Source organism: Furipterus horrens, unplaced genomic scaffold (assembly GCF_987537825.1).
Source record: "Furipterus horrens unplaced genomic scaffold, mFurHor1.1.pri manual_scaffold_12, whole genome shotgun sequence".
Taxonomy (NCBI): Eukaryota; Metazoa; Chordata; class Mammalia; order Chiroptera; family Furipteridae; genus Furipterus; species Furipterus horrens.
Window position 1 is genome coordinate 56,818,213 of NW_028327182.1, and position 10,558 is coordinate 56,828,770.

The 10,558-nt window shown below is 47.1% G+C and overlaps 1 protein-coding gene across 1 annotated transcript; it reads right to left on the reverse strand.

The window, feature by feature from the left end:
• Positions 1-3,039: 3,039 nt before the first annotated feature.
• Positions 3,040-9,406, reverse strand: ZIC5 (Zic family zinc finger 5). Its single transcript, XM_090258569.1, has 2 exons — positions 7,909-9,406; positions 3,040-3,595 (listed from the first exon to the last, which is right to left on the reverse strand). Exons 1-2 carry the CDS (start codon positions 9,389-9,391, stop codon positions 3,153-3,155), a joined length of 1,926 nt encoding a protein of 641 aa, XP_090114695.1. The 5' UTR covers positions 9,392-9,406; the 3' UTR covers positions 3,040-3,152.
• Positions 9,407-10,558: the final 1,152 nt, after the last annotated feature.

Below are 10,558 nucleotides of genomic sequence, written 5' to 3' on the forward strand. Positions count from 1 at the left end.
TTGTGTCACCCTTCTTTTCACAAGAAACTTCATTAGAGAGCTATAAGTTTTCCCATTGGTTAGGGCCCTCATTTATGAGTGTGTTTCTCCTTCATGTGCTGGTTATTGTTATCTGGCTTAAAACAACACTTTGCAACCTGTTTCATCTTTACTACATTTAATAAACCTGACTTTCTAACACTATAACCTTTTGGAGAACTGCTTATTGACATTATTACCAATTGTTTTTAACTATTTGTCTTTTATCAGTTTTGTATCAGCTAACAGGCAAACAGTTGACCTGGTTAATGTAGATAGCCAATTACATTAGTTTAAGGTACTTGAACATTTTGTTACCATAAATGCAATTTCTCCTTAACACCTGCCCCAAAATGCTGTTACTTATATCCCCCAAACTTCCAAATAAAGCACAATAAAATTAGATTATGACTCCCCACCTGATGATGTAAGAGGTATTTAATGCCCACTACTCAACTTCATTCAGGATGTTTAGCTCAATACCCACCTCAGCTCCTATTTTTGCTTGTGTATCTGGACGCCTCTGTTCCTCCCTCAATTTCTTCCTCATTCCTTTTTACTTATACTTTAGAGCTAGGCACCAAAAGAAATATTAGATTTTGCTTTTCACTAATTAGGATTGCCAAGGATGTTAATTTTAACAAATTAATGTGGTAACCTCTAAGATTTATGCTAGTGTATGTGCAACCTTCCAAGTTTAGTCTTCATGAATATATCTTATTTTCTAGATTATATTTTATATTAAATCAAGCTGTAAAAATATTTTATTGCTTGGGGAGAAGCTAAGAAATAAAGAGGTCAAGAAAGAGAATCTAATGTTTATATGTCAGCAACCAGTCTGTTTGGAAGAGAATGGCTGAAATATCCCATTATGTAACACATACGCAATACACAGGAAGAATATCTTTATTAAATTTTTTACTCCATAATCATTCTTGCTTTCTATTGAAGGTACACATTTTAAGGTTGTTTTTTTTTTTTTAGGTGTATCAGAAACCAATAAGTCTGGCAGAATTAACCTACTCATGGCAAAATACATAAAATACATATTTTTTTCATAATAAATAAACCTGTAGCATAATAAAGAATAGTGCAAACTACCATTGAAAAAGTTGTATAAATAAAACAACTCAATACAAATCAGGAATATTTTGTTCTAATAGGTTTACAATACATAAATTATCCCCCCAAAGTTCATATCTTTTTTGTCTATTTGAAAGAGATTTGAAAGTGAATAATATGACAATGAAATAAACTTTTAAATGTAGTTATTTTATATTCAAGTTTTATGGTCTTTTTCTTTTAAAATGAGGGTCTGCATTTTTCATATTCACCATAACAATTTGAAGACAACATTGAAAGGCTTTCAAAGTGACAGCACCATGCACTGTACTAGTAATATAATATATCGATATATATAATCTCAACACAATGCAAAAAAGACATGCAGGAAGAGTCCTGGTTTTCACATCACGTTGTTCATTCAAGTAAGTTTAAAAATATATTTTTCCATTTTCTCTTTTTTGTTAAATAAACCATGGATCATAAAAAAATCTTTCACCAAATGTATTATATAATTCTTTGGTGTGTTCTGAACTCTTCCGGGAAAGAAAAAAATAAGGATGTCTGAAAATAAATTAAGTCAGCTGTACAAATAGTGTTCACATACAAATTAACAATGATAAGGCTACATCAATCACTCACAGTACACGAAGCAAGCTATTACAAACCCTGGGGAGGGGGTGTCTTCAGGGTCTTTGAGGATAAATTAGTGCTCTTTAGTATATTTGTATGTTTATGATGGACTACATTTTACACACAAGATGTGCTGTACCAACTGAAAGTAAATTGACTAAGTTATTGTCCTAGGTCCTTGATCATTTTTTATTCTAGCTTGACAGTTCTGGCAAAGGTCACACATTCATTAGTTTGGTGGTTAACTATAAACCTTTAAAAAATTTAATATGTATAGCAACTCCCTCCCCTCTTTTAATGTAAATCATACACTTCACACACTGTCAATGGGATAGTTTGGTGTGCTCAGTGCTCAGGTGAAAGAAAATGCATTAAAATGCATTCTCAATCATTGAAAAATAAAGGCTTTTTAAAAGTTTGATATGAGTATAAAATAGGGTTGGCCTATTTTAAAAACAACAGGCAAATTGCCAACATCACTCCTCCTTAGACTTGCCTGTTAATTTTGGCATCCCAAAGAACTTATGATCTACACTATAATCTCTTTATAACATAAGAAGTTTGAACATTGTAAAGAGGCAGTATCTGAGACTTCAGATTAAAAAAAAAAAAATAGGAAAAGGAAAGCACTTGAATTTCTTCTATTTTATAAAATATCAGTTTCACAGTTGTCTGTTGCAGCAGCTTTTTCTTAACTCCACTTTTGGACAATCACAGTAGCACAATAAATGGAGATATATTAAGGTTGCTGCATTTTTTTTTTTTTAATCATACAAGCAGGGTACTAAATAGTCCTGTATAAAAATACTATGTTTAGATGTAATCAATAATAAAGAGTAGAAATGGAAAATGGCAAGTATTAAAATTTAAAAGGTTTTTACAAATATTTTTGGACACAGATACAGTCCAAGATCTGTTGGCAATGCAAGTGTATGGTTTACAATCAAGAGGACTTTGCAGAATTAGGACCCAAGGAGGAGTCTAAGAGGCTCCTAACAAGCCCAGGTTACGGTGTCAAAGGCACTCTAGGAAATGCAGAGGGCCTTGTTGCTGTGTTGAGTTCTGACTTAATGTTCTTTCTCTCCCCTTCAAAAAAATATATATTGCATTTGCAGTGTGTATCTCGATTAACAAACTCTCCATTTATTTTTCTTGGTACAATTTGCTCCCAGTCTTATCCCTCTGCAATGTGTAAGTCCAGCTTGGTTGGTTTTTTTTGTTTGTTTGTTTTTTAGAAAAAAAAAAAAAAAACCTAATATCATAATTAAATTAACTAAATATACAAACACCATAGGGTTTCATACTAAATAAACAGGGCTAATTAGACCCGGTTGGCAAGTCTGAGTCACAAATTTTCTCAGGCTCAGCATTGTCTCAGGTTAGAATATAGTCCAAGGGCTCCCACTTATTATTTTACTAGTTATCATTACTAATAAATTCTAATGTATTGTCCGCACAACTTCAGAGTTCCCATACAGCTCCTCATCTTCAGACTCAGAAGTGGTTCCATTGCTAGAAGGTGTGTGGAGGTGGCTGGGGGCCCCACTGGCCTGGCAAACATACCACTCATTAAGATTGGTCACCTGAGGGGATAGAGTGCTAGAATGACTCCTGGTTGGGTCCAGCACAGGGGACAAGGGGGCACCCACTGGAGTCCCCACTGATGAGTAACCAAGGGCTCCTGGAGAAGTTGGTGGGGACTTGCAATGAATCTTCATGTGCTTCCTCAGAGAGCTTGGGTGAGTATAAGATTTGTCACAGCCTCTTATCTTGCAGTAGTAGGGTTTGTCACTGGTATGGACATGAGAATGCTTCTTTCTATCGCTGCTGTTGGCAAACTTCCTGTCACAGCCATCAAATTCACATTTGAAAGGCTTTTCCCCTGCAAGAAAATACAGGAAAGGTTAACAATTGCTTTTTGAAGACTTCTCAATAAAGGGAGAAATCTTTGAGCAGAAACGATAATGCATTTTCCCATGCTCTAGAAGACCAACTCCCAGCCTAATTCCCATTCCTAATCCCTGTGTTTTAGGATGCATCAGCGAATGACTATTTCAGGGATGAGCCTGATAACCACTGGCCTGGAGGTTCTCCTAGGACTGGGCTTGTGAGAGGTTAGTTGTCAACCCTGGAGTACCAATAGGGTCAGGGGGAGAGTGGCTAAAGCATGGTCCAGAATGTAACATGGACACCCAAATAGGACCTGAGTACCTACATCCTCATTCTCCTCAGGCTCTACACATGCAAAAAATACAAGCAGGATCCCCATCAAGATAAATGCTGATAAAAATGATACTTGTAATATAAGAAAAAGATGAAAAATGAACACATACACCAAATTAAAAGTAAACTGGGGGTAGCGCAGTAAAATTATTATAATGGCATTTTGTTTCAGAGTGTTCCCCAAGATTTCACTTATGGGAAAGGAAAGAAAATAAAACAAAATCCCATTTTCTTCAGAAAGAAAGGCACCTGTGATAAACAGTCCAACCACTAGATTCTTTACAAGCCTAGCTGGGCACAGAAATGGCCACTGGTCTCTTCCCTCTACCAGCTTTCCTCACAACTTGCTGGGCAATTAAGAATCTAGTGAAACAGAGCCTTAACATTAGTAAAGAACACAAGCCTCAGGCTGAAACTGGCATTTACCTGATACCATAAGGAAACATTCTAACAGCTTTCTACATTGCTTAATCAAAAAAGATGAACTATTTACCAGTCTTCTGATTCATCACCCCTTTAAGCTGCTATAACCACCCAGGAAAACAATACCTTTGAACATGGAAGTGGAAATGCTCATTTAGACAACTAGAAATTTAGCCACATCACCTCTTAGTATTAAAAAGCAAAAAAAGAAGACAGTAGGTAACAAATATGACCTTTCCCTCTCACCTCAGTATATATGAACTTGATATATTTGAGTCCATAATTGGACAAGTCAGCTCATATATATTACTGTATTAATATTTTCCTCATATTTAAATGATTTAACAAATAAAGTTGAATTTCTTCACATTTCAGCAGCTACTCTGATAACACACAGGGTATTCCCCTTTCTTTGGTTTTTAATTTATTTTTAAAAACAAGACAATTTAGTGTGTGTAAATTATTAATACATATATTTCAGTGTAGTTTTGTTAATTTTCCCAATGATTACTAGTTCAATGCCAGAGTATATAAGCACAGCTGGAAGTCCTATCCTACCTGGAAATAGTTTAAAAATAAAATTAGATATTATTCAAATATACCTCCTACACTGATCTATAAAGAGAGGAAATACAACATAACACATTGATAATCACAACCTTTAAAAGTTCTCTGTGGATGAACTTCAACAAACAGTTCGTTGATTTTTATCAAAACATTGGTTATCTGTCTTGATGTCTGTATTCTACTTTAAATTGGAAATAATACTAATTTAATACAGCATTCTTCCAAAAAATTATAATCAACTCTTCTTCAACATGGTGGTTTTATTCACTCTATGCAAATGTGCAATATTGTGGGGTTTTTGTTTTTTATTTTTAGAATTCTCATGTTTCTGTACAAGCTACACATCCTTGGCTATGAAGACGAAATGGCTTGAACGTAGTTGGCTCCAGCGTTGCATGTGATAAAGGGAAGCAATCTGACCTAGGAAAGGGGAGATGAAGAATGGAAAGGTAGAAAATTAAGGATAAACAAATAGAGGAAAAATGAAGGGTGAAAAGGGGTGACAGAATTGCTTATTTTATCCAGAGGAAGTGAGGGGACAGTGAGCAAATTCTACCCAACTAGAAAGCGTGAGACCCCAGTGTTTACATTTCAGATTCTGACATAGGGGTCACGTCAGAATTTACTTACAGAGTTTTAGAGAGTAATGGAACCTACGTGTGGGTAACTCTCAGATCCTATCAGATCCCTCTCCACAAAGATCTCCAGTCTCCACCGGTGGGAGATTATAATAGAAATTGAAGGCACATGGGTCAGAAAAACGGGCCTTCATCAGTGATCAGGGGATTACTGTATTCCTTTTGATCAATATGTTCCAGGATCCCGGATAACCTCCAAAAGGAAGAGTGGCAGGGGAGGCAGGGTGTCTGGGATGGTCCCTCCCTGGACACAATATAAAATGGTTAAGCGACCCAGAGACCACCAAAACCATCTGGTACCGGTTTGAGTATGAACGAGGGTTGCTAGCACCCCTCCCCAAAGGACCCGGCGAGGCCTTAGTCACTGGAGCCCTACATCAACGCAACCATGCGCGCGACATGGAACTAGAAAATAAACAGCCATAGGTCTCCTTGAAGACGCGGGTCTCAGCACACGACCCCACCAAACCAAGCACTCGCTCACGCCCCCTCCTGGAGGGGGTGGGGAGTAGACGGTCGGGATGGTGGCAGGCTGGCTGCATATCTGGCTGGGGCCTGAGGCGCGCCTGTCAATTTCCAGTTCCTTGCTTTAAGGGGTAGAAAGGGACCTCAGCACCATCGAGCTTCCTGTATGGCAAAGGGAAGGTTCACTCCCACTCGGAGACCTAGAAAGGAGGGAAGGGCCAAAGCCCCAGGCTCCGCTTTTAGGGGTTCCCTTTGAGGACGTCTTCACCTCCCGTGCCCTGCGTGCCCCCTTCACAGTCCCAGGCCCCTATGCCGTCCCAAAGTACTGAGCACAGGGGCAGGCAGCTGGCTTAGCAGACCAGAGAGTTTTTACGAGAGCCTCGCGGGGAGTTTCCTTTTGGCGAAATCATTAAGGTGGACGGATCCGATTATAAAAGAACCCGGCAGGCAAAAGGAGCTCCCAGGAAAATATGCTCCCGGCCCATCATCTGCAGATCCGTAGGAGGCCTGTCAGCTGTCGGTCTACGGAGGTGAGGCCTAGGGCTGTAGCCTTGGGCCACCCAGATCTGGCTCCTCCCGCAGATGACCCAAACGCCCTCGTCCCCCGCTGCTGGCCAGGCGTTGAGGCCCAAACTCTGCGGCTGCCTCCTCGCCGCCACAGCACCGATAAATCAGCCGAGTAATTACTGAATGTAAACTCCAGTTACTTAAGTGTCCTCCGAGGGGTAATACTGTCTGTCCCTATAAATCCCGACTGCGCTCGCACTTATCAGCTCTTTCCACCCAATGCGCTTGTCCGTTCAAAGGGAACACGCGACCCACAGGGGCCATCCCACCGCCCCCACGCCGCAGCTGCCTTCCCCCAGGGCCGTGGCACCCCCCAAAGCAGGGTTTAGGGTGGTTTGGGAGGGTGTTACCACGGCGCCGGGGGCTTCCCCTAGATTCTAAGGCAGGGGAGGCCCTGCAACCAGCCCTGTATTCCTCCAACTAGAACCTCCTTTAAAAACACAGAAGCCAACTTCTAGGGCACCTGTGATAAAATGTGTGACAGCGGTATGTGATGACGCGTGTGTGTATGAAGATGTGTAAATTAGTGTAAATGAAGGTGTACGTGTAGGGTGAGTGTGTCAGGGTATATGAGTGTCCCAGCAATGAGGAAAGGGGCAGGTGTAGGAAGGAATATACGTGCGTGAAGTTGTGTGATGTGTGTGCACGTGGAGTGTGTAACAGTGGGGCGTGTGTGCGTGTATGTGTGTGTGTAGGGGTAGGTCTTCATGGGCCCCCTTCCTTTAGCATTTCGCAAACCACGCTGGAGGGAAGGGGCTCCTTCCTCTCCTGGAGGGGCCACACTGGGCTGGGCCTAGTGGCCCAAGTACCGCAACAAACCCCACATGCCCTTTCAAGTGCGGGGGCCTGCCACCCGTGGAGAGGCAAGAGCCTCCGGGGCGGCTCCGCCCCCCCGCCCCCCCATTCCCTCAACACCCTCCCCAAGGTCCCGGGGCTGATGGATGGGGGCTGCCGACTCTCCAGGGCGCCTTCCTGCTCCGGCCTGCTGCTGCTGCTGCTCCGGGGCGGCGGCGGCGGCGGCTGCTGGAGCGCATGGCCGGTCCCGGCGGAGAGGCTGCGGGAGCGCGGGAGACTCCACCGTGTGGGAACCCAGCGCGGGGCCTGTGTGTGCTATCGAATTACTTATTCATAAAAAAAAAGAGAGAGGGAGAGAAAAAAAAAAGTCACATGTCCGGGTTATAAGTATGCTAAGAGAAGCAGCAGAAGGAGGGGAAAATTAAGGCTAGAAAGAGGAGGAAGAGAAGCGGCGGTGGCAGCAGCGGCGGCGGCGCGAGGGGCGGCGGCGGCGGTGCGGCCGGGGACAGACACCCACCTGTATGAGTGCGCTTGTGGATCTTGAGGTTCTCGGAGCGCGCGAAGACCTTGCCGCAGCCCGGGAACGGGCAGGGAAAGGGCTTCTCCCCCGTATGCACGCGGATGTGGTTGATGAGCTTGTATTTGGCCTTGAAGGGCTTGCCCTCGCGCGGACAGTCCTCCCAGAAGCAGACGTGGCTGCTCTGCTCGGGGCCGCCCACGTGCTCCACAGTGACGTGATTCACTAGTTCGTGCATGGTGCCGAAAGTTTTGGAGCAGGGCTTGGCGCCGGCGGCCGGGGGCGGTGGTGGCTGTGGCTGCGGCTGCGGCAGCGGCAGCGGCAGCGGCGGCCGGACCAACTCCTCCGGGTCGATCCACTTGCAGATGAGCTCCTGCTTGATTGGCTGCCGCATGTAGCGCAGGAAGGCCCCGGCCGCCCCAGGAAGGTGGGGGTGGTGCTGGTGCGGGTGCTGCGCAGGAGCCGGCGGCGGAGGCGCCCGGGGCGGCGCTTGGTGCTGCAGGTGGGGTCCCGGCCCTGCCGCTGCGGCGGCAGCTGCAGCAGCCGCCAGGTTCAGGTTTAAGTTCACGGCTCCGTAGCTATGCAGGGCAGCGGCTGCAGCGGCCGCCACCGCCCCGTAGTGCGCATCGCCGGAGCGCGGGGCAAAGGGCGGCTCCGCGCGGCCATACAACTCAACCGCCGCGGCTGCCGCAGCTGCCGCCAACCCCAGGCGCATTTGGCCGTTGAGCGGGTGCGGATGGCCGCTCGGGGCTCCTGGCATGTCGTGCAGCGCCGGGAAGAGCGCCGGACCCCCGCCGCCGCTGCCGTCCGGGCCCGCGTAGGTGCCGCTGGCTGAGATGAACATGCCGGCCGAGTGGGGAGGCGGGGCCGGGTGCTGGGGGGAGCTGGTGCCGAACCGCTGCTCCCCTCCGAGAGGGGCCCCGTGCATGGCCGCCGCGGGGGCCGTGGCGGAAAGGTCCCTCAGGAGGACGAAGTCCCTGCTGTGGCCTTTGCCGCTGCTGCCGCCGCCACCACTGTTGGTGGTGGTGTAGCCCGAGAGGGCAGGAGGAGGAGGGGGAGGGGAGGGAGGTAAAGGGGAGGGAGGAAGAGGAGGGGCTGGGGGCGGTGGCGCGGAGGGCAGCACACTGCTGCTACCCCCGCCACCAGGATAGGTGCTGGCTCCGGGGTGCGTGACAGAGGCTGCAGAGCGAGCGGCGACCGCGGGAGCCTCGGACAGTGCCGGGAGCGCCTGGGAGGGAGGGCAGAGGCCGAGTGCGTTCGCCTGGACCATGTGCTCGGGTCCCAGCGGAGTGGTGGCCACGCCGGGGTCAGCGCCCAGGTCCCGAGGGCGGAGGTGCGTGGCTACTGCGCGAAGTTGGGAGTGGGCGGGCGGGCTGACCAGTGCCGGGAAGCCTGTCATATTCTGCAGAGGCCTGGCCTGCGCCGTTGCCAAATCCGCTAATCTCAACGCTGACGGGTTCCTCTTGCTCAAAGGGAGCTCCATCAGAACCACGCAATCAGACCCATAGACCCTCAGTGGGGAGACTTTTTTTCCCCTCTGCCCGCCTTCCAAAACATGTATATATTAGGGGCGCTTTAACTTCTTTGTCCTGGCCTCCTAACTGTTTATTCCTGTTCCCACTCTGTCCTCCAGCGATTGGCAGAGTGAACACCACATTTGAGCTGCTCAGTGGGACCGAGATTTTTGGAAATAGCACGGGTGGGATTGGAGAGAGCCCCGTGATTGGCAGCAACCGCGGCTCCCCGATTGGCTCCCTTTCAGACCCTGCTCTCAGCGGGGATCCGCTCCGCTGCTCGCAGCCGCCTTAGCTTTAGCTTCGCGCCCCCTCCTTCGCTGGATTCCTGTGTCCCCGCCTCCCCGGGGAAGACCAAGTTGCACTTGCAGAAAGTTTGGGCTGGGCCTGCTCACGCCTCGCTCCAGTTTCCCAGACGCTCCTTGAGGAGAGCGTGTCCCCGCACGCGGCCGAAGGACGAGTGGTGGCTAAGGGCTGGGGCCCCACCCCGGGGGCAAAAGGCGGGGAGATCCCCAACTTCAAAAACCTCTGCCTCACCGCACGCAGAAGCACCTTCCAGCAAGCACACACTTCCCTTGGAAGAGCCCTAGGCTGCTCTCTGAAGAAAGAGGGTGAGCAGATGTTCGCCCGTCATCATACTTGTAGAGGTGATGCTAGGAACTTATTTGGGAAGGGCACCAATCTGCCAAACGCTCATGCAGGGCTCACGGACAGGAGGCGGAATGAGAAAGTCCTATTGATTGCAAAACAATCTGAGTAATTTGGCTCTACTAAACACCAGGTGTAGTCAAAATACAACCTTCCCAAAAGGAACCGTTTTACCTCGACTTTGTAACTCATGGAGGACCTTTCGATACAGTTAAAAGGAATTGGCTGGAAATGTAATCTCACTGCTCATCCGTTCTAGATCTGCCACCTCCAATCAGCTCTGGGGGTTGGGGGGATGGGGGTGCGAATCGTGTAACGATTTTAACTTTTGCCTCTGGTAAATAACAGTGGCAGGGCAGGCCAAACAGCATCTCTACTGAGGAAAGCAGCTAAGTAAATAATAACCTTTAAGCAGAATTTTTCCTTCCAATACAGAACTCGCAACACGTGTGCCTCAGTTTCTTTGAAAGACCACGAATTAGAATTGA